This window comes from Phytophthora sojae, assembly GCF_000149755.1.
Source record: "Phytophthora sojae unplaced genomic scaffold PHYSOscaffold_10, whole genome shotgun sequence".
In the NCBI taxonomy this organism is placed as follows: Eukaryota; Oomycota; class Peronosporomycetes; order Peronosporales; family Peronosporaceae; genus Phytophthora; species Phytophthora sojae.
Genome location: NW_009258124.1, coordinates 1,165,611 through 1,187,771, shown reverse-complemented (window position 1 = coordinate 1,187,771; position 22,161 = coordinate 1,165,611). Strand labels below are relative to the sequence as shown.

The 22,161-nt window shown below is 54.7% G+C and overlaps 8 protein-coding genes across 8 annotated transcripts; 6 read left to right on the top strand and 2 right to left on the bottom strand.

Moving 5' to 3' along the window:
- Positions 1-413: 413 nt before the first annotated feature.
- PHYSODRAFT_288655 (hypothetical protein) lies at positions 414-1,129 on the top strand (the record flags this gene model as incomplete). Its single annotated transcript, XM_009537274.1, has 1 exon — positions 414-1,129. A coding segment is annotated over one exon (255 nt), but the record flags the coding sequence as incomplete, so codon positions are not given.
- Positions 1,130-4,171: 3,042 nt separating this feature from the next.
- Positions 4,172-4,960, top strand: PHYSODRAFT_524951 (hypothetical protein; the record flags this gene model as incomplete). The annotated part of the gene is made up of 2 exons (XM_009537273.1): positions 4,172-4,711; positions 4,829-4,960. The coding sequence occupies 2 exons, from the start codon at positions 4,172-4,174 to the stop codon at positions 4,958-4,960; spliced, it is 672 nt and encodes a 223-aa protein (XP_009535568.1).
- Positions 4,961-5,075: 115 nt separating this feature from the next.
- Positions 5,076-6,460, bottom strand: PHYSODRAFT_305770 (hypothetical protein; the record flags this gene model as incomplete). Its single annotated transcript, XM_009537272.1, has 3 exons — positions 5,076-5,350; positions 5,435-5,668; positions 5,710-6,460. The coding sequence occupies 3 exons, from the start codon at positions 6,458-6,460 to the stop codon at positions 5,076-5,078; spliced, it is 1,260 nt and encodes a 419-aa protein (XP_009535567.1).
- A 4,645-nt stretch (positions 6,461-11,105) lies between these two features.
- On the top strand, positions 11,106-11,375 carry PHYSODRAFT_409011 (hypothetical protein; the record flags this gene model as incomplete). The annotated part of the gene is made up of 1 exon (XM_009537271.1): positions 11,106-11,375. A coding segment is annotated over one exon (270 nt), but the record flags the coding sequence as incomplete, so codon positions are not given.
- Positions 11,376-11,803: 428 nt separating this feature from the next.
- PHYSODRAFT_525853 (hypothetical protein) lies at positions 11,804-12,052 on the bottom strand (the record flags this gene model as incomplete). Its single annotated transcript, XM_009537270.1, has 1 exon — positions 11,804-12,052. A coding segment is annotated over one exon (249 nt), but the record flags the coding sequence as incomplete, so codon positions are not given.
- A 2,062-nt stretch (positions 12,053-14,114) lies between these two features.
- Positions 14,115-15,099, top strand: PHYSODRAFT_524706 (hypothetical protein; the record flags this gene model as incomplete). Its single annotated transcript, XM_009537269.1, is given in 3 exon segments — positions 14,115-14,753; positions 14,768-14,886; positions 15,021-15,099. The coding sequence occupies 3 exon segments, from the start codon at positions 14,115-14,117 to the stop codon at positions 15,097-15,099; spliced, it is 837 nt and encodes a 278-aa protein (XP_009535564.1).
- A 360-nt stretch (positions 15,100-15,459) lies between these two features.
- Positions 15,460-15,992, top strand: PHYSODRAFT_355902 (hypothetical protein). The gene has a single exon (XM_009537268.1). The coding sequence runs from the start codon at positions 15,474-15,476 to the stop codon at positions 15,708-15,710; it is 237 nt and encodes a 78-aa protein (XP_009535563.1). The 5' UTR covers positions 15,460-15,473; the 3' UTR covers positions 15,711-15,992.
- A 123-nt stretch (positions 15,993-16,115) lies between these two features.
- PHYSODRAFT_288653 (hypothetical protein) lies at positions 16,116-16,786 on the top strand. The gene has a single exon (XM_009537267.1). It carries the CDS (start codon positions 16,376-16,378, stop codon positions 16,709-16,711), a length of 336 nt encoding a protein of 111 aa, XP_009535562.1. The 5' UTR covers positions 16,116-16,375; the 3' UTR covers positions 16,712-16,786.
- Positions 16,787-22,161: the final 5,375 nt, after the last annotated feature.

The window sequence follows — 22,161 nt, the reverse complement described above, 5'->3', positions numbered from 1 at the left end:
GTCCTACGCGAGAACCACGACTCGATCTTCGCATGTCATCTGCGAACATCTCAAACCTACACTAAGATTGCAGCCAACTACTGGTGGCCGGATATGCGGGCGTGGGTGAGACGATGGGTGCAGTCTTGCCGTGACTGCGGTACGAGGAAGGCGAGGGCGAACGAAGTGATCCCTCCGCTGCGGAGTCAGGGCGTGGGAGATGCTGGTGATCGTTGGGCGCTGGATGTAGCAGGCCCGCTGCCGGTAACGGACAAGGGCAACCGGTATGTGGTGACAGCCGTGGACTATGCCACGAGGTATGCGGTGGTGGCCGCGGTGCCGAACCACAGGGCGCCAGACATCGCGGACTTCATCTTCGAGAAGCTGGTGTTGGTGTACGGGCCCATGAGGGAGCTCGTGATGGACGGAGCGCCCGAACTGAGCGGGGCAGTGGTGGAGGCGCTGGTGAGTGCTCTCCAGGCGAAGCAGTTGACGCCGGTGCCGTGTCCGCCGGCTCTGCTCGGCTTGGTCGAGCGTTTCCACCGGACGTGGAAGGATATGGTCGCGATGTTCGTGTCGGAGGCACAGAGTGATTGGAATCGATGGCTGCCGCGCGCGGCCTACTCCTACAATGGTGCGAGGCATTCAGGAACGGGGTACAGCCCCAACGAATTGATGATGGGCCGACGTCTTCGGGCCCCGAATGAGCTGTTGCGGGCGAGTGGCGCCACGCAGGTCGGCGTGTTCGCCGAGTATCATCGAGCGTTGGTGAGGAACATGGCGACGGCAACGGAGGCGGCCAAGAAGGCGCTGGTCAAGGACCAGTTGAGGCGGGCTAGGTACTACGATCGACAGGTGCGGGCGCACAACGAGTTCGCGGTTGGCGACAGCGTGTAGGTGCTGCGACCACCTCGTGGCAAAGGAATTACGAAACAGGCCCATAAGTGGCTGGGCCCAGCTCGTATTGTAGCAGACGCGGGCTTTGATAATTGGGAAGTGCTACGCGAGGACAATGATGAGCGGGTGATCACGCACTGCAGCTTCTTGGTGAAGTGCAGTTGCCCGAGTAACTCACTGGGCGTGGTGGCGGAGCGCATGCTTCGAGAACTGAGCGAGGAAGAGGTGACAGCTGGCGGTGCCGCCGAGGAACAAGAGCGGACTCAGAGCAGTGAGGATGCGACCGCCCGGGCGGAAGGTGGCACGCAAGAGATCAGGACGGACACGAGTGGCGCTAGAACGACCGCTACGACACCAGTGAGCGCTGACGAGGCGTCGAGGACGGTGACGGGCACGCTGCCTGTGGCCGCTGGACAAGAACCGAGGCCGATGGCAACGGCGCGGAGCGGGCCGAAAGCCGCTGGGCCAAGAATAGAGACGACGAGCGCCATGGAGGCGGCGGCCGAGGCTGTTCCAAGGCCTCTGCCGGCAGAGTCAAAGCGGAGCCGCTGGCGGCAAGAGCGGCCCCAAGCCGAAGAGAGGAACGATGAAGTGCAAAAGAAGCGCCGGCGAACAGAAGCTGACGAGGCTTGTGGAGCGCGGGCAGCTCGGCGCGAAGCTGCACGTCGCCAGCAGGAAGCCGCAGCGTCGAAGGCGGTGGCTGCAGATGAAGATCGCGGGATTCACGGCGGTGCGCAAGCCGACGAGCGAGAAGCCAGTGCAGCCGCTGGACGAGCACGACCCGCGCAGCGAGGAGGTGTTCGCCGTGAAGCAGGAGCCAGTCGAGAGTGTGGAGACGGCCCCGGTGCTGAGGACGCTGGAGGTAACGGTGATAGAACGAGTGGTGTCGCTGACGCCACGGTGGGTATGCTTCGTGGACGTGGACGGCCACGACAGCCAGCTCCAATGCCAGAGCTCCTACAAGTCGCGACGGCAGGGCATATCGTGGAGCGGGCGCGAAGACGGGTCCGGAATCGCGCGGGCCGCTACGTAGTCGAGCACGAGGTGGAGTACACGACAAGACCAGGGATGCCGGTAGGACGGAGGTGGCTCAGTGCTGCTGAGTACGAAGAGCTGCTGGACGCCGGGAAGATCGCGGACGATCTTACGTCCGGGGATGGCGTGTAGTTGGGGCGGACCGTCACTTGCAGCGGCAGCGAGAAGAAACTGCTCGGCGAGCAGGTGACGCCGGTCGTGCTCAACGTGGTGTACGTTGCGTAGATCGGGGCAAGAGTGTGCGAGGGACGTCGATCGGTGGCAAGGACTAGCCAGCTGGCTGCCGTCACGTGCGTGGGATAGCTAGAAGCTCGAAGGTTGAAGATGGAAGATCGCGAGGGAGACGACACGTCCGGCAGGGACAGTGAGCAGTATGAGGACAAGGCGGGTCGACATGGAGGCGAAGGATGTGAGGCTCGGAGGCCTCGAGACGGGCGATGCGCCCCGAAAGGGGAGAGGTCCAAGCAGGTAGCTTAGGTGAAGGGCGCCGTTCCCGTAGGTAGATTGTATAGGGGGCTTCGTAGGAGAGCGGCGAGCAGCGGCGTGCTGCTCGACTCTCAGTCAAGATTTAGTGCAGGACGGGCATTAAGTGGAGACTAATCTGAGGAACTTGGCGCTGGAGCACTGGTTGTGAACGCCGGACGAGGCCAGATACAACGTAAAACGAGGTACGCCGTACGGGAACGGCGGGGACGGCCGGACAGTAGAGTGCTAGAGGACCGTAGAGAGAGACTGCGGGGGCTGCGGTGCCTATAGTTGGCGCCTTGGCCGAGGGGTCTGTGTGTGCGAATGTACCGTGCGGGCCAGGTGGCTTGTGCAGGGTGACGCACGGCGGCCCGTTACATATTTCATAGGGAATAGCGGGGAGCAGCCCGGTCACTCCCAGGCCGTGGTCGCTTAGTGCTCCCTCCTCATCGTCTCTATCCTGGACCCTCAAGGGGAAAGGGCCAGTCTTAGCTGGTGGAACACTCAGCCCCGACCCGGCGATGAGTACCCGTTGCCTAGGTGGCCAGGCCACGAACAGTTCTGAGGATGTGATTCTAAGCTAGTTACCCGAACGAGGCGGGTGCTGGCGATGCTAGTTGCCCGGACGCGGCGGGCTCTAGTTGATGATCCAACCCGGGAGAGGCCCGGAGGTAACTACAACATCCCTGTTTTTATATCGAGGAGCTGCAAGCAGCTTTAAAGTCAACGTTTCCTGCACTACCAAACATTTCTAGTAGAAATTTTCTACTGCTACTATATGCCGTGCTCTGAAATTCGAGCTTGGTTTAACGCGCAAGACCACGACGAAGAGAGCGAAAGAAAACGTCCCCGCCGAAATCGGTGCTTACTATTATGCAAGGAGCTGGCGCCATTCTATCGGGGACCTTATCAGTTTGTTTTTTTGCAGCGACAACCGATTTATTCTTGCAGTGGCAACCGCTCCGTCCTTGCTCTGCGTTGTGCTTGGTACTGGCGGTTGATTAGCTTAACTTTAACTTAGAGTTAGGCTGCGAGATATGATCACCGGGAAGGATTTGCTCGTTGGTTTAGAGCCCTTAATCACATGCCAAAGTTCGTGCAAAGCATAATAAATACTACATACTATACTATGTAGCCATGTTCCATGAAGCTCCAGCAAGTGTTTTTCTGGATGAAGGGCACTTTGACATGTCAAATGAGAAGCGCAGGCAAATTGTGGCTGATATTTTACCAGTGCGAGTTAATCTTGGGTTAATTTCCACAATGGTCCTCTTGATTAAAAATTTCGCTTCGTTCACCTGCCCCGCGTCCGAGACCGGATGATGTCGAACAAGGCGTTCTCAACGAACTGGTCGCGCGAGATCGCAAGCTCCCGGAAGGACGGGATCACCACTTCGTTTACTGCCTGTGCTCTGAAGGCCACCGGTTGAAGTCGAAGCACAGATCGAAGCTGACAAACACCACTCGAGTCGCCGTAGTCGCGCATGCCAAAGCTGCCTCCTTCTTGCGTCGTGAGCTCGAAGCGCTGCGGGCTCAAACCGAAGCGCTGGAGACGCGGAGGGAGTTTGTACTCTCAAAACGCGCCAAAGTCCAAGAACTTGACACCCAGGAGACGTTGCAGCAACAGGAACAGCACGGACAACTTCTTGAACAAGAGAAACAAAAGTGTCACGCTGCGCAGGGCGAGGACGACTACTTGAAGGAGCGGCTACAGGCCTACGTGGACCTCTCGGGGGCTCTGCAGTCCGTGCTCACCGCTGCTGAGCAGCAGAAGCAGCAGCTCATGACCATGAACATGGCCGTTGCCAGGGCGCTTCGCACTGAAACTGGCTCAGGGTATACTCTACGACTCGCGAATCCGCGAGTGTTCGACATGCTGGAAGATCGAGTAAACTCGAGGTTTAGAGAGCTGGGAGCCTCGCTCGCGACGGACCAACAACGACTGACGGCGGCTGCTTCCGAGCTCGTGCAAGTCTACTACACGAACGGAGACCGACGCTTTGGAACGGTGGAGTTCAAGCGCGCGCAGTTGCTGCCCTTTGAAGAGACTGCGATTTCTGCCACCATTTTCTCCATTGTCGAAGTCGGGGGGTTTCCTGACGGCCAGGACTCGCGAGTCATCAGGCGGTCCGAGGACGCGTTCGCCATGGACTCTCGCCTCACCGTTTGTCTGGATGACGGCGGGACCCTGAATCTCAACACGCACAGCGTGATGAAGCGCTTTCTGACACCGACTGGGATTGTGATGCTGCTCGAGTCGATATCCGACTGGACGGCCGATCTGCAAAACTCCGGATGCTCGTGGACCCACACGACGGACGAGGGAGGCTGCTTCGTGATAAGCAATTATGATGTGGGTAGAGTATCGCCTGGTGTATCTCAGCTTCGGTCAGAAATGACCTTGAAACCTGGCGATTCGACCAAAATCTCAAGGCAGTACCCGCTTGCCGAGGCACGGACGATAAATAGCGTCGTCATCCCGTCATTTCGGGATATTATTCAGTCTCGCCACCAGTTTGTAGAAAACGCACTCTTTGACTGTATTCGGGGATCCGACAGCGGTGGTATCGGTGCATGGCACTAAGTTACAAATAAAAAAATGTAACTTATTGAGACGGCAGCACAAGAATTTTTTTAAATTTTTAAATAAAATACGATGTTGCTGCCCTGCTTGTATATCTTTCTCAAAGTTTGGGGATTCACACCCGGGTAGCGTTGTGATCGCGGATGCAATCGAACAGAGCGTTCTCAACGAACTGGCGGCGGGACTCCATCATTTCGTGAATTTTCGGAATAATGATGGCATGTATTTTTCGGGCCTCGGCGGGTAGCTGGCGCTGTCCATTTCTTGGAGAAGCATCGGGATATAGGGTCACCTCCGCTTGAATCTCGGACACTTCGCTTGTGTAGTTCCTTATGACGAAGCACGTGCGCCCTTCTATCGTATGGACCGACGAAGTCGAACTTTCAACGTCTGTAGCCCATTCATCCATGCACTCCGATTACAAGAAAAACCCATTCGGCGTCACGAAGCGCTTTATCACGCTGTGTCCATTACTAACGGCAAGACCACCGCCTTCGAGCCGCAGAATTGTCTTCGAATCAATTGCACACGAGTTCTCCGAGCGCTTGGTCACGTGCAGCTCGTGGTCGTTGGGGAAGCCTCCGAACTCGACAAATGACCAGACCATGGACGAAATCGCGTCCTCTGCGAACGGAAGCAGCTGCGTGCGCTTGAACTCCACCGCTCCTGCACTCAAATTACCGCCATAGCCCTGGACAAAAGCCGTATCTGGAATCGGGATGTCGCGCTTAGCCGATAGAGCGGTATACAGCTCTCGGAACCGGGCGCTTCAAGCACATCGAACAGGCTTGAACTCGCAACTCGTAGTCGATCTCCTGCTCTTTTTTCAGTTGAAACAGCTCTTGGGGCCGCAATATGTAGACCTAAGGGCCGGAATTGGTCGGTAACTAGCGCGGCCTTTGTCAGCTGCTTCTCCAATCGATTGTTCTCGTCATGCGCAGCCTCACACTTCCGCTTCTCTTCTTCATACAGGCGCTTTTCAGTCTCCGGTGTACTAATTCGCGGCAATTTCGAGAGTAAAAACTCCTTTCGAGTCTCAAGTGCCTCGGCTTCTGAGCGTAAACTTTCCAGCTCCCGCTTCCGCTTGATCCACGACGGATTCAACCGCTTCTTCTTCTTCATCTTCTTCTTCTTCTTCTTCTTCGTCGTCGTCGTCGTCGTCGTCGTCGTCGTCGTCGTCTTTGAGCCCAACTCGGTTGAGTCGATCGATGTCCGCGTTGCTGTGTCAGGGAAAGGCGCCGTGATGTTCGCCTGGTTGTCGTGCTCGAGCGCACTCATGTCCTGCAGAAATGCGTTGAGGATATCGTCGGCTGCTGAAGTGCTTGTCATGGCCCGTGACTTGGTTGGAATCAGGCTGATCGTCGAGTGAGAAAGGCAACTGATAGTCGCCGATGGTGGCGATAATATCTTAGTTGACTCAGCTGCTGAAGGCCCTTCATAGTGTGAGATACTCGTGGTTCGACCGTAGCGACACCAGGGCAGAGTATGATAGCCTAACATAATTTCATTGATAGGTGAGCGACACAAACCCCGCCGTGTGACCTTGGTCCCCCGCAAATCACTTGATTTAACCCAACGTTAAACTACGGCCAGTAGTCTACGAAAGGCTAGACAGCACACACGACACGTGTGTACTCGACGCACTCTTCAGTGCATAAAGAGTGAATAAATCACGGTACATGCGATCAACAGCCCGGCTACGGCGACAGTTGATAACGCGTTGCTGGAATACACCGATGAAAGAAAATTCATCTCCTCCGCACGCTCGAATCTGGTTCCCCCCTCCCTTGCTCAATCCTGGCTACAGTGCCTGAAACCGCAGGTCAGAGCATCGCTCAGTCTCATTCGTTCAATAGAGCATGACCCCAGGCGTTCCCCAAAGTTGTTGCTTGGCTTCATTTTCGCCGTCCTCCTCCTTGTCAACGAAGAGGACAACGACGAATCAAAGATGGAAGCGTCGTAAGGAGGAACTACTCCGCCTTCGGGAGGAGACCCAGGACCTCGAAAGATACCTCTCTTCTCTAAGGATGCAGCACAATTTCAGCACGTTGCTTGCTGGATGAGTTCGAGACCACGGAAAGCCAGAAGCACTGGAAGGAGACGGCACTGACTGCGAGGAAGCAATGTCGAGAGACTATAGCTGAAAACTTGATGGCGGAGGACCTCTGTGTCTTATGCTCGTGTCCGCTGCAAGGATCCTAGTAGAATAAGAAACTGAAGTAGCTAGTGTATTTATACAATGCATGTAGGATCAATGTGGTCGCTGGGCTTGGCACTGAGAAGAGAACTATCCACTTCTGAATCTCCTTCTCCTCTCCAAGCTCCAGCAACCAAGATCCCGGAGCCTTAGGCCCCGCGATCCAGCGTTCCAACCTTCCTACTGTGCCCGTGGCAATGCGCAACAACCGACACTCGAAGCTACGAGAGAAGGTCACCCGCTGCAAGAAGACTATCCTGTCCCTCCAGACCTGCGCGACGAAGGCGGAAGCTGACAGCAAAGAGCTCTTATACTGGGATAGGAAGCAACGTAAGTGCTGCTATCGCAGACCAAATAGGATTATATCCGTGGTACGTCAAGTCAAACAATTCGCAGTTCGTAAGAACTGTCGTTACTACCTGTTTGATGTCAGATACCGGTACCGCCAGAATTAATTACTTAACTTTTGTATTGAAATCTAATATATTAAGTTTTGTAAGCATTCGAATGACTTACTGTTGTATTGGGCCGATTTATCTAAGCATTTGTATGCGGATGAACTAGTGTTGGACACATAATTCAGGGGAGTCCCCTGAGGGGACAAAGAGTAAAGGTATAGGCCAGAAGGCCTTTAGATGGAGGTATAGGCCATGGTGTTCCTGATCCGAGCGGGGCCGGCTCGCTTAACCCTTCTAGCCCCAAACCTTATTCTGTATCATACAGAATAAGCATTAGACTTGATTAAAGTATGCTTCAAAACCTGTCAAAGATTTGCTGTTGAAAGCCCTTTCGCATCTTGCGGTCAAGCGCTGGGTACGAAAGTGAACAAAACATGCTCAATGTATCCACCATATGCCGAAATGGCGAGCTTCTTTTGGTCGTGGCGAGCGTAGAGCACGCTCAAAACCTGCTACATGGTAATACCTTGCAAGGCTGCTAAGGCAGCATACTTCGGCTCCAGCCACCCATCTTCGGCACGTCGCGATAAACGCGGAGGAAGAAATCGCCCTGTTCCTAACTGACACAGTGAGGAGGAACTGGGCGAATTATTCCTTGTGCTTGACATTAGCGCATCATTAGATTTCTTTAGCCCACCTAACAAGCTTGTTACGATTGTCTCTCTAACAACACCAGGGAGCTTGCATGCTCAATAGCCCGTAATGACACGCACTACACACGGTTCCTCTTGTACGAAACAGGACAATATGTGATATTCATGCCAACGTCTACTTCTTCCTTTACATGCGCACGCTCTTCAATGTTCGCGCCAGCCGTGGGTCATCTTCGCCATTTTGGCAGCCTCCGCTTTGCTCTGTAGCCTCCGGCACTGCCGCTCCATTCCTGCCGCTTTCATCGGTAGCCTCCGTCGTAGCTTCTGTCCCTTCTTCTGTAATCTCCGGTGTAACCTCATCATGAGGAGAGCTTCTTCTGTAGCATCCGTCGTAGCATCTACCGCTTCTTCTGTAGTCTCCGGTGTAGCCACACCATGAGGAGCGCTTCTTCTGTAGCCTCTTGAGTAGCCACTGCATCAGCTACAATATAGCGGTAGACCCGGCTGTAGCCGGCTTCGTAGGAACCGATGAGGTTGTGCGCTGACTCCGCAATCGATCTGCCAATCGGGCCACACGCGAGAGCTCATAGCGTCGTCTGGGTCGGATCACCAGGTCTGGTAATCAACATCGCAACGTAGAATCAATATACCACTAGTACAATGTTACAGAGCAAAGTACACGCTCTCGGTTACCTGTAGATCACAATGGCACTCATCATGATCGTCTTCGGCCATGGTCCTTGGCCACTTGGGCGCGCTCGACGGGCCCCAACAAAGCTTGCATTGCGACGTCTTGAACAGCGCAGTTTCGGAATGAAGGAAAGTACGAGTGGCTGACACGCGGCGGTTTTAGGCTTCCACCCGAATTTTCAAACCTGTTGGTGGTTTATACTCGTCCGTCTATTACCGCGGAATAAACCCCGTTTATCTTCCCATCGCTAATCTAACAGGAAGATGTGCACAATACCGGCTATACAAACATCCATATGCGAAGTTCGAAAGAGAGGACAAGTTTGCTGGATATTATGTCCTGTGACAATGCTTATTCTGTAGGATACAGAATACGGGGTTAGAGGAGTTAATGTCATTTTAGAATTTGCTGAACAGGAGAACGGACATGACCTGGATGCTCGCACAAGGCCAAGAAGGAGCAGCAACCTCCGCTTGAGTCTTCAGGTACCCCCCCCCCCCCATTGACTCATGACATGGAAACTTGGCCTAAACTTAATTTTTCACTGGTTGTACTGTAGAATGCGACGCGTTGGACTTGCTGGTGCTCTAGGGGGCGATTCGATGCCGAAAGTAGCTAGAAAAGGCCCCCTCAGGCCACAAATACGTGCACCACGAATGGGTTCGTCTACAATTGCTGCGGTATCGGCAACTTCACTAATATTGTCTGATCTTAATGCTAGTCAGGACATGTTCGAGGCGTTCGTTGCTGGAAGAGGTCACGACTCTGTATCGCGATCTCAAGGACGACTCGAAAGGACAAAGTTTAGTTGGAAGGGTCTACCAGCACGTGTGTAAAGGCGTCCGACTGAGAGAAAATCCACTCGCTGCGAACCCAGATCCTGTGCAGGCGCGTCTTGTGACCGAACCCGAAGAACGCAAGACTGACTCGATATATGCTAGAGCGGTAAAGTAAGCTGAGAGGAGATGTGCGACTGGTGCGCCGCAAGTGAGGCGCACCAAAGTCGCGTGTGACTTTTTTCATTTGGAAATAAATATATCTAGTTGTCCTGCAGGGTTGTTGGTGTGATAATCATTTAGCTACATCTCGACTACTACAATTAATTGCGTATTGAACAGCTCGATGTAAAGTTGAGTCCCCTTAAGGCTTACTAAAAAAATAGTCTGTCGATGTGTTTGAAAAAGTTTGGCCTCATGGATCGAGAGCTATACTACATTCATAAAGTGTCTTTGCGGTCGCACTTTCGATCTTGTAGCTACTACGTTTGTGCTTCTCTTTCTTTTATTATTTATAATTAGCTTATCTGTATAATATGCCCCCAAAAGAACCGCCTAACCTATTAAGTCGAAACATGCCGGAGCGCTATTGTGGCGTCCAGCCTCGACACGATGACCTGATAAGCCTACTGTGAGGAAACCATACTCCCACAAACGTTCTAATCAAAAGCGTGCGACCAGTGCCTCAGATAAATTCAGCATGAAGTACAATCGATGACGCAAGGCTGATGTATGTCTACGCGCCATAACCGAGATATTCACAAGTGCTGTCGCATATTGACAGATAAGCTGGAAGCTCCGGTTTATCCGGTTGGTAACATATCTGCACCTGGTCGAGCTAAATTTCTGTCATGCATTATTGCCACTAGCATTTTTACCCAGCGAAGGGCTGACGAAACACCCAGGTGGAATACTTCAGAAGTGTTCCACCTGGGTGCTTAGCGACAAGTAGAGCTTAAAAGTTTATACACGGGAAACTTGCAACGGATTTGCGTCTTGATGATCAAGGCCTTTGATCGTATTTCACTCGAACAGGGTTTTAGAAAATGCTTACGTCTTCACAGTCTTCAATGTAGCTTTGTGAGGAGAGTGTGCTAACGATAATTTGAAGTTTTGAAAAAGTATTAATACAATTAACCTTACTTAAGCTCCTGCCTAGTGAGTTCTGTCTTGTAAGGATGCGTACATATAGTCGCTTACTGCGGCTAGCACTCAAAACACCACAGTCGTGTGCTCATATCCGCGTGGGAGCCGACGCTCGACGCGGCCCCTACTGGACGGACCCGCTACCTTTTGTTTTTCGATGGCGGCTCGCGTGGTAATCCCGGCCCTGGCGGTAGTGGCGCTGCCGTGGTCCGCATCGGAAACGGACGGGGTGGTCATGAGATCTGCTGGGTCATTAGCATGTCCTACGCGGCGGCCAGCACGTGGCGGAGAACATGGGGCTACTTACGGGACTCAAGGCGTGCATTCATTTTGGCTGGACCCCACTTCATGTGGTAGGAGACAGCAACCTCATCATTCATCAGCAGAAGACGCGGACTCCGCCTCGAGCTAAGCACCTACAACCGCTATATTGGCAAAGCCGGCGGCTGGCAGACAAACTGGCGGTAATGACGTGGCAGCACCACTTGCGTGCTCACAACAGAATGGCGGACGCCCTCGCCAACATGGCGATGGACTCACGCCGCAGTTTTCAAAAGATACTGTTGCGAGATCAAGATAATCAACGGCAATTACACATCAGCAGCAAGAGAGCACTAATGATGCTGGACTGTATCTCGCGAAACCCTAGATCACGGTTAACCGCAAAGGTGAACTGCAGCAGCAGCGGTTCAAGATCAATTAGTGGTAGCCGACAGCCCAACGCAAATAGCAAGGGATAGTTGTAGTTAACAGCTATAATATTCAGTTTCGATTTTTCAGCGTACTCAACACAGCATCTCGGCTCCCGATGCCCGCCGTACTTCCTCTCTACACCTTTGTGCGGCCTACTTCATCCGAAAGTCGCAAAATTCATATTGCAAATTTCTAGTTAGCAACTTCAATTACGCATTCAAAGATGGAATTACGGCAATCAAATTCGTACAGTAGGCTACTACTACTACTACTGGTCCGACGAGCCCTGTTACATGCCGTACATCATGTCCTCATTGTTCGCCGCCCTCGTGACGAAGTCGCGACAGTGCAGCTCCATGCTGGCCACCAGCGCTGGGGTCATCACGTTCATGTTAGCGGTCGCGGCGCGCTCCAGGATGTGCATCTGGCGTTCCGAAATGGAGAGGATCTCACCGTTGCTGTCTGGCTCACGCGAGCGATCGTAGATTGCGTGGCGATCCGGAGCCAAGTCTCGCTTAATGCGGGATTTTAGGACGCTGCTTCTCGAGGACGGTGTGGCGAGTAACGCGGCCTTGGAGGGACATCTGCGAAGAAGGCGAATTGCGAAGTGAGCTCCCCTCGGTCGGCGTCGGCTATAGTACGCGCCAAACCGCGCACCCTTGCTTTTGGCGCGAGCACAGCACGCCAGCTTACGTAGCCATGGAGTTCTTGGACCTCTGGTCCAACTTTGATTACCGTAATTCCATCTTTGAATGCGTAATTGAAGTTGCTAACTAGAAATTTGCAATATGAATTTTGCGACTTTCGGATTTGATTGCACGTCGGTACGAAGTAGGCCGCACAAAGGTATAGTGCTACCATATCACTTATTACCACAATTTAAATATTGTGACAGATACCCACTCGAATTTGCGGCTCCGGCTGGACGTGGGACGACGTGTACAACTACGCTTCCGGGGACGTAGGTCGCTGGATGGAGCAGAACAGTGATGAGAACTCCTCGGAGTTCGTGGCCTTCACCCGTTAGTGTGTGGAGGTGGCTCTGGCTTTGGTCAGGGCCGTTTCACAGGGCGGTCGGTTAGAGACGACCACCGACAAGGTCATAGCTGTCGTTAGCCAAAGAAGTTAAGTGACATCAATGTACCTCACTGCCAAACGAAACGAAACTCAAAACACCACAGCTAGGATAGACGCAACTAATACATCACAATTAACCTTTCTTACGAACGGCGACCCCCCCCCCCCCGGGACCCACGGGCTTGACCCGGGGCCCGGGTAACCAGTGCTCTTGACATCTAGCTGGTATATTTTATTAAAACCGGTACGACTCCGGTGCTGAACGGCAGCACGCGAGTATGCTTGAACTCAATTGACGTAGTAGAGTCGCTGCCATCTCCTCGACGGACCTGCACGGGCACTACGTCGCGGCTAAACACGAATGGACGATAGTCACTGAAGAAGGCGTCCAGCTCGAACGTCCGCGCGTTAATCAAACCCTCCAGTCGCTGACATAAGCCGTTGCTGCACAAGTCTAGCCGGTACTCGGTCGTCATCTCAACCCTCAACGTTCTCGCCGCCTCGGTGGTGCTCAACTAGGGCTCCGCGAAGGCTGGGATAGGATAATTTTGGTATAAACTCCCTCTTCATTTTAATTGATTACTTTTCTTTTGAGCTACGGTCATCTCCTGCCCAGAAAGTGGCCTTAAGACTGTAGATGTCAGATATCAAGTGGCAATGCTTTACAACATTAAAATGCGAATCTTGGCTGTGATACGTTTGCAGCCTGTAGAAGTTTATACTTGAAAATGCAAGTGCTTATCTCTAGTGCTATTACAGTCCGCCTCAATCGTTATCTTTCTCGAATATATATACTGAATCATACCATTGCACATCGGTTGGATCTGCCTAAACCTTTTGAAGGGCCGGTGCTTCACCGGGGCCATACTGGCGTGATAGGTATCCTACCGATTCAGTATATAAACCTTTTGGAGGGCGCGCAGTACACGTCCAGTGTCGCTTGGGGTCTGATGAAGCACGGTGACTTCCTGAACCAGGTAAAGCACAAGTACTCGTATCGTCGGACCTTTCAACGAAATGCTGGTGACGGAAGGACATATTATGTATCCGCTCGATTGTGGCGGTACTGCGAGTGTTCACTCGCTCTGCTTGTTGAAGCCTGTCGTAGTCCCTGGAGGGTTCATGCTTCAGGTCGAGGCGATGTCGGAATGGCACGCGTATCCAATGTTTTCGACCGCCTGGAAATACGTGACCAGGGACTCCGGATGGGTCACGGTGTGCTCGGTCAAGACCGACAGCGCGAACGAAGATTTCTGCCGGATACAGTCCTTCCTGTCTGTCAGAAGCGCTGATGCTGTAGAAAGTGGGTCCGTTCATGAGCAGAGCAGGAACGCGCTGCTTTCGAGACGCGTCACGGATATATTGATCCCTTGCATCCAGGAGTTAATACAGGCGAGGTATCAAACAACCCGCGAGAAAACCCGTGTTTTCTAGGCGTCGAAAAGAGGAACTGCTAATGCTACGAGCCAAGACGGATGCCTTAGTCTCAACTGGAGACTTTGAGGACGCGAAGGAGTAGCAGGATGACACTGGAAGAGCTCTTCAAGACATCCTCGGACTGCCAAGAGTTACCTTCTGGAGACAACAATTCATCGAGAGATCGCGCTTTCTGGAGAGTTGTCGCCGAGATGGAGAAGCGCCGCTATGCGGCGGCCAAAGGTGAGAATGAGCGGCTGAAAGCGCAGTTGAAGACCAACAAGAAAGCGTTCAAGGCTGTAAGGAAGCAGCTGCAGTTGGTGAAGAGCCAACAGCGCGAAGTTTTCATTGGCGACAACATTGCGGCGATGTCACTGCGAGCTGAGCTGAACTCCGGACATACTCATCAGCAAGTTGTGGCTTCCATGGTGTTTACACTATTGGAGAAGCGCGCGAACGAGTGGATGAGCAAATTCAAGAGTGTTTATCGGCAGTGCCTTCCCAAGCGTGACGTCGATCAGGTCAATGTCCGAAGGATAAGCAGCCCCGCTGAAGATGTTGCCTTGGAGTTTAAACGCACGCGCTTAGTGCCTTATTCTCCCGACAGAACCGCTCACGCGATGTGGAACGTGATGAAGGTGGGTATGTCCGAAGAGACGATGAGTATGGCCCAGCGCTCCGACACTCTGATGGTCTCAGAAGGTTGTGTCACATTCGAAATGGGAGGTGGGGAGTCGTGGAACTTCGTTTGAGATGTTAGAAGAAGCGATTTCATATTCCAGAAGGATTCATCGTCGTGGTCGAAGCCATCACGGAGTGGCTCACTCGTCCGGGGTCTGTGGACGAATGGAGACACGCGACGCGCGAGTCAAGCTGGGAGTGGTGCAGCCGATAGCTTTGGACCCAGGACTGTGTCAGTTGCAGCCAGGGTTATTTCTCCAAGAGAACCAACGTGGGGGAAACTTGTCCTACATCTCCCAGAACAACCCGTCGCTGCTTTCTCGTCCTGTGAGGGAAGTCATGGTTCTTACGTTCCGCAAGATGCTGGAGCATCGCCATCAACAAGTGGATAACACGCTGCTAAGCTCATGACTTTAGCGTTCTTCCTGTACTATTTTTTAATCGACATATAAAATGAAATGATCATGATGTGATCAAAATAGTAGTGTCATGTCATACTCTAAATACTATGACTACACCAACCATGCCCGAATGGAAGTGCGCGGAACGGTATGGATAACAACGGGTCAAACGTACTCTAGTGGAGCGAAGGTGTTTGTGAAGTCCCTTCAGCTTCGGCCAGACGCTACGAGCAACAAAAGACAGCTCGCCACGAAGCGCCAGTAACTTTAGGTATCTCCGCGCACAGGTGGTGCCGATCTCGCCGCCTTATCCTCTAGCCATCATTCCCCACCGCAAAGCACCAGTAACTGGTCCAGTTCTCGTCTCCCTCCTCAACCAGCGATATGACGTCCACACGTGACACCGACGAAGGCGCCATGTTGCACCTGCTCGAGGCTTTATCGGTGCCTACAAGCGCCGAGCCAAACGCAGCGTTCACGCACCAGAGCATCCGCAAGAACTTCTTGCAGCAAATGGATGTACTCGAATTTCACCCGACGCCAAGGCCGACACCTCCTATGCGAAAGAAGAAGCCAGAGGAACAGCCGTCCGCTGCATCGAACAAGCCCGTGATGAGCTGAAAGCACCGGAAAGAGGAACTACTGAGTCTACGAGCGGAGACGGTGGCGCTCCAGTCCCAACTAGAGACGTTGAAGCGGAGAAGGAGCCGCGGCATGGCACTCCGTGCCTTCCTGGACTTCCCGGAAGGCCGCAAGTTGCACTCTGTAAGCAAAGACCCGATTCTGGCAAAACGTCGCCGAGGGCGAGAAACGTCGATATGAGGCGACTAAGGGCGAGAATGGACGGCTGAAGGCGTAGTTGCAAACCAACAAGAAGGCGTTCAAGGATGTCAAGACGTGTTTGGCGCTGTTGGAGATCCAGGAGAATGAGATCTTCATGGGCGACGCGCTCGCAGCGATGGCGCTGCATGCTGAGATGAACTCTGGGCATCATGAACAGTTTGTGACGTCCACGGTGTTCGACTTGCTGGAGAGCCGCGCGGACGAGTGGCTTGCCGATCTGGAGAATATTTACCTGGAAGCGTGCGTGTGTCTCCCCGAACTAGTCTCGGACCAGGTCAATGTACGGAGGAGAAACAACTCGGAGAAGGCTGCGTTGGAGCTGAAACGCACGCGGTTGGTGCCGTTCCCGGCTGACCGAGTGGCGGAAGTCATGTGGGACGTGGTGAAGGTGGGCATGCCCAAGGACGAGAGGAATACAGCCAAGCGGTCCGACGATCTGTGTGATGAAGCGCTTCCGTATCCCCGAAGGGTTTATCGTCGTGGTCGAAGGAATCACCGCGTGGCTCGATCGCCCCGGGTCCTCGGACGAGTGGGAACAAGTGACGCGAGACTCTGGCTGGGGGGTCGTGCACCCGATTGCTTCGGACGGACCGTCACCAGGAATCTGCCAGTTGCAGACTGGATTGTATCTCCAGGAGAACGAACACGGGGGCAACTTGCCCTACATGTCCAAGAACAGCCCCGTGCTGCTCTCTCGCCCTGTGAGCGAAGTCTTGGTTCCGATGCGCAAGGACTGCCACCAACAAATGGACAATAAGATGCTAGAACCGTCGAGTTAGGCAGGCGTGAATGCCTGAAGTCGTAGGTGAAAGTAGTCTTACCACCGCATCGTTTGGCGCGCACGTGTCGCGCCCACGCACTGTAGTAGGTTTCGGAACACTACGAGGGAAGCTGGCGCTTCCGGGCAAACCAAAGCTCTGTTGATGGTTTAGATGTAAATCTCAAAGTGATCTCTGTCTGTGTCTCTGCTCCTAGCTGTCGGCGGCTTCATGCCGGCGACTCCTGCTAGCGCCTTCTGCCAGCGTCTTCTACCAAACCGACCTCTCTGTCGGTCGCATTGGTTTCGCTGTTCTCCCCTATCCTAATGCCAGCTTGGTGGCGTCGTTGTGTAGACGTCACCCGATGAGTGGGCTGGGCTTGCTTCTATGAAACCCGCCACTACACGCACACGCCGATCTTTTGAGATTCTAATTGTAACGGGGTACAATCAAGTGTACCCATTACATGAAGAGTGACGGGTGTCACTCTCCCGAGTACATGGTACATGGTACCAGTAGCTCCGCAAGCCAACCATTTGAGTTTGTGTGGGCTTTTGTATAGTTAACTTGTAGTTTGTATTACGACCAAGTTAACCTCTACCAAAATACAGTCAGTCTTATAACCTACTCCTTTGTAGCAAACCGTTCCCTTTGAGGCCGTGAACTGGTGAACTGCTGTTCACCTGGATAGTAATATCCGCACGCACTTCCTCTGTGCATTGTGCTGTGTGACCCCGTCACACTTAGTAGCACTAGTAGTCAATCCTACGCCTACGCGGGTAGATTGGTCTACCTGAATCCTCGGTGGCTCAGGTCTGTGAGCCACGATGGACCGAAGTGAGTTTTCTCACTTGACTGACTCGCAGTTCGAGTCGGTGCGGAAGATGGCGGGCATCTTCGGAAGAGATGCCCTCCGGAGCTTGGCGGCGGCGACGCCAGCCGAGCAGGTCGAGCGGGTGAGCGCGTTTGACGAGTACGAACGCGGGCTCATCGCTCATGTGCAGGGAAACCTGCTGGCTCAGATGAGTGAGCCCAAACGGGTGCAGCCTAAGCCTCTGCGGCTAGCTGTGCCTCCGTTCGAAGGGAAGGAAGGTGAGAACCTTCACTTCTGGATCCGGGAGACCGAGATCGCAATGAGCGCTGGTCTCATCTCGGCCGAGAACCTTCGAGTCGCCTTCGCGCTCTCCAATCTTGGCGGACGTGCCAGGACTTGGGCGTATATGCGCGAAGCGATGTCGCCTGGATGTTTCACATCCTGAGCTCAGCTGTGTGAGCAGCTTCGAGCCGCTTTTCTCCCGGCGAACAACGAGTTCCGCCAGCGCTCGCGCTTCCTTGCCTGCAAACAAGGGGAGCGCGAGCTGTACGCGTACGTACAGGAGATGCGCACGTTGGCAACCTCGCTGGTGGGGAACCCACTGTCGGAAGACGTCAAGATGACAGTCTTCGTGGACGGCCTGAAGGTCGGTCCTGCGCGCACGCAGTTGTTCCGCGTGCGCACCGCCACTATGGAGGAGGCGATCCAAGTCGCCCTCCAGGAAGAGTACAGCCACAAGCAGGCTGGTGATCTGGCTGTTGTACAGCCTGTGGTCGCTGACAGCGAACGAGAATCCATGGATCTGAGTTCGGCTGAGCAGTACTCAGCCCGCTGCTACGGCTGCGGCGGACGAGGACACTATCAACGTGTCTGCCCATCGCCTAGGTCTGGGAAGAAGACCTACCCGAAGACCAGAGGGTCAAGGGGGCGCCGACGCCATGCACCGTCAGGTGCTCAAGGGGGACACAACCACCAGTAAGGACGAGGGCCTTGCTGGGGTTGGCCCGAGTCTTTGTGATGGGTGTACGGAAGGCGTACACCACAGAGACCCGGGGTCCCTTGCGAGCACTGACGCTCGCATTGGTGAAGGACAACGGTGGGTTGTCGGTAGTACACGTGAGTGTGCGGGGGTAATAGTATCCCTAGACATGATTGAGTCTGGGACGTCGCGTGGATGTTCGCACATCGCCAGATGTGTCGGTTGGAATAACGACACAAGTGCCGAGACTCTGCGAGAGAGTCTAAGCACAAGGTCCGGTCTCATTGACTGAGGCTGGGCCGAAGAAGAACCTTGAGGTCCGCTGTGACCCTGGCTGTCGCGCTCGAGGGCGCTGACAGCAATGGAACCGCACATGGTCCCGGACATGGAACCGTACATCGTCCCGGACATCGTGCCAAAGCCGGCCCTGGGCATGGAACCGTATATGCCCTCGGCAAGTATGACTTGACCCTGAGTGCGCCGTGCAAGCTGCACAGGCTCTCGGTCGAGTAGCGCGACAACGCCTTGAGGCTAAGTCGGCCCTCTGTGTCTGACAGAGCATTGGTGAGTCATGTTCCCACCTATGGACAGACACAAGGGTGTCCGATGGGACCGCCAGGGCGCTGGATGCGTCCGACAAGACGACGAAGAAGAAGGGAGGCATCATTGACATGCTGATCTCCATGAAGAAGGTGCAGTGTATCTGCAACCGAGGGCTGTTATGCCTGGCATGTGGAGCTGCCTCAACAAGCAACTCCAGTGCTGAGAGTCATTGCTCGGCATGAGCATTGACAAGGGTGGTGTTCGATGACACCACCAGGTGGGTAACCAAGGACCACTGACTAGCGGGTAACTTAGTTCCGCACAGAGCATGTAATGCTGAGGAGGCCGCTCAAGGCACCTCCGGCGTGGGTAACCAAGTACCACGGACGGTCGCACAGACCTTAACTGAAGAGGAACGCGCTGCACGCGCTTCCTGTATGGGTAACCAAGTACCACACCCGGTCGCCCAGACCATAACTGAAGAGGAAGGCGCTGCAGGCACTTCCTGTGTGGGTAACCCAGTTCCACACCAGGTCACTCAGACCTAAACTGATGAGGAAGGTGCACGATGCACTTCCTGTGTGGGTAACGTAGTTCCACACGATGCCGTAAGGCTCTGCATGAGCCGGAAGGAGTCGCTCGAAGCTACTTCAGCGTGGGTAACTTAGTTCCACGCACGGTCAGTATGACCAAGACTAGTGATCAGGTCACTTGGGTCTCCTCGTGTGTGGTGGATGACCACACGGAGTTTAAGAGGCTCGTGACACCGTCACGATGTCATAGCCGCACGGTCCTCTTGAAGGCGCCGCGCGGCATTGATTTTAAGCGGAGGAGGAGTGCGCGGAAGCACTTCCTTCCTCCAAGGGCTTGGCACCCGGTCATCATGGATGACGTTCGACTGGGTGTCGACCAGCGCGGCTGTGGCCATGCGCACAGAAGACGTGGCTTGGGTACACGACGTACCTGCGGCGATGCATGTTGCGTCGCCGCCGACTCGGCGAGCATGGTCGATCACGACTGGAACGTGTCTGCCGGAGGGCGACACCTCAATGACCACATGCAGGAGCATGCTCGGTCTAAAGGCAAAGGCCGCTGCGCGGCAGGGATCGTTGGTACGGTCTGTCGCGCCTAGCACTGTGCGGCGTTGGGACAACAAGTGTCCACGACTCGGTGCCGAGATGGCTGAGTCTGAGTATGCGTGCATGCCATGCAGCTACTCTGAATGCAGGACAAGCCGTACGCTGTCATGGGTGTCATTGTCCGAAGACGTGGGTAACAGAGTAACACGTCAAGTCACGCAGACTCAAACTGCATCCAGGCTGGTAGATGCCAAGCTCTGGTCGACGATGTTGACCCAGAGCCAAAGAAGGGTAGCTGCCCGTGCCACCGGAGTCTGCTGGCACGGTGACTCGGTGCTGCAGGGCGGCGCGAGGTTAGGCGGCCGGCTGGCGCCTGACCCGCCGGGGCTCAAATCGTAAGTGGGGGAGGGGATCGGAAGTGCCCTTCCTCCCGAGGTCTCTGGCATGAGACTTGCTTCGTCGTAGAAGCCAGTGTAGTGGCTGCATGGTGTAGCCACTCACGAAGTATTGCACGAAGGTGCTGGACCTGATGCATCGCTGCTCAGGTCCCATGGTCATGGTGACCGATGGCCAGCAACCTTGGCAGCGGCTACTGTCGCTGCTGGGCCGAAGATGGCGCGCGCATTCGCTGCTGGAAGGCTGCCTCTGTCAGGCAAAGACATGGCAGCCAGTCTGTGGCTTGGTCCGCGGACGATGGCATGTGTACATACACAACACAGCGTGATGCTGTTGCAACACTGGACGCGGTACGTCTACCGGCCAGGTAGCCATCAGCACCACGCCAAAGCTCCAGGCTGTTGCTACGCTGGGCGCGGCACGTCTGCCGGCCAGGTAGCTATCAGTCCCGAGCATGGGCGTTGCCCACGAGGGGAGAACCCGAACGTGTTGCCTTTGCAGACATTTACAGTTGGCGCGGCACATGCCGCACCTGTCAGGCGCGAAGCCATACGCGTGCACGTGGCACATACTACCTGTGAGATAGTCGCGGTGCGTGACGCTCACTGTGCGCGTGGCACTTGGTGTACGCGAGGTACCCCTAGTGCACGCGACACTACTTGTGCACGTGGCACTTGAGGTGCACGAGGCACTTATGGCAGTCGTGGTACGTGCCATACACGACGTGCCTTTGGTGTATGAGGTGGTGCCCTCGTACACCTTGAGGTCCTGTATGGACTGTGTGCCATGCGGTCTTGCACGCACGCCGACCTGGTGTTGGTCGCCGCGCGCAGGATGCGATCGCCGGTGACGGAGGGCAATACACCCCACACCACGATGAAGTACCCTTGCGGTACCCTGGTGTCGAAGGAAGACACCTTAGCGTCGGCGACGTGATGGCCGTGACGCGCTGCAGGGCTTTAGACAAGTCCGCCGCGTTGCTCTGTATGATGAGCGGGTTGCTGGAAGCAGCCATGGTCGCTCAAGCAAACACGACGTTGAAGCATGACGCTTCATGGTTGTGGTCAGCGCTTGACCATAGCCCATGGGTCGAGCCGACGTATTCGACCGACCGGCACACCGTGCTGTGACAAGCGGGGCCCTGTCGGGCCGCTGTCATGGCCGGTGATGAGCAGCACAGCTCTCTCCATGGTTACGCTACGAGCTGACCGGAAAGGTGCTGTCCCTCGCGGGAGGCACTGCAGCACGAACGTGCCAGCGGGGCCCGAGGGCCATGCGACGCCAACTGCTGGTTGTCTACGAGGGACACCGCAAGTTTGGAGGCACATGCATCCCGTGCCGAGGCACTCTGCGCCTGCTAGCGCTGTGAATACGGCCACTAAACGCGTCGGCTTCGCGGCCAACATCGCCGAGGGCAGGGGGGTTCCGCACGGGGTGCCCGCTGCGGGAACAAGTCACTGTGGGCGTGGCGATGAGGCGCGCCAGCCTTGCGGCGGCAGCGCCCGAGAATCCGACCTTTCGGTGTTCGGATTCTCTCGAAGCTGATTGGAGAATCAGATATGATTCTCAGATAATGGGGGAGGATGTAACGGGGTACAATCAAGTGTACCCATTACATGAAGAGTGACGGGTGTCACTCTCCCGAGTACATGGTACATGG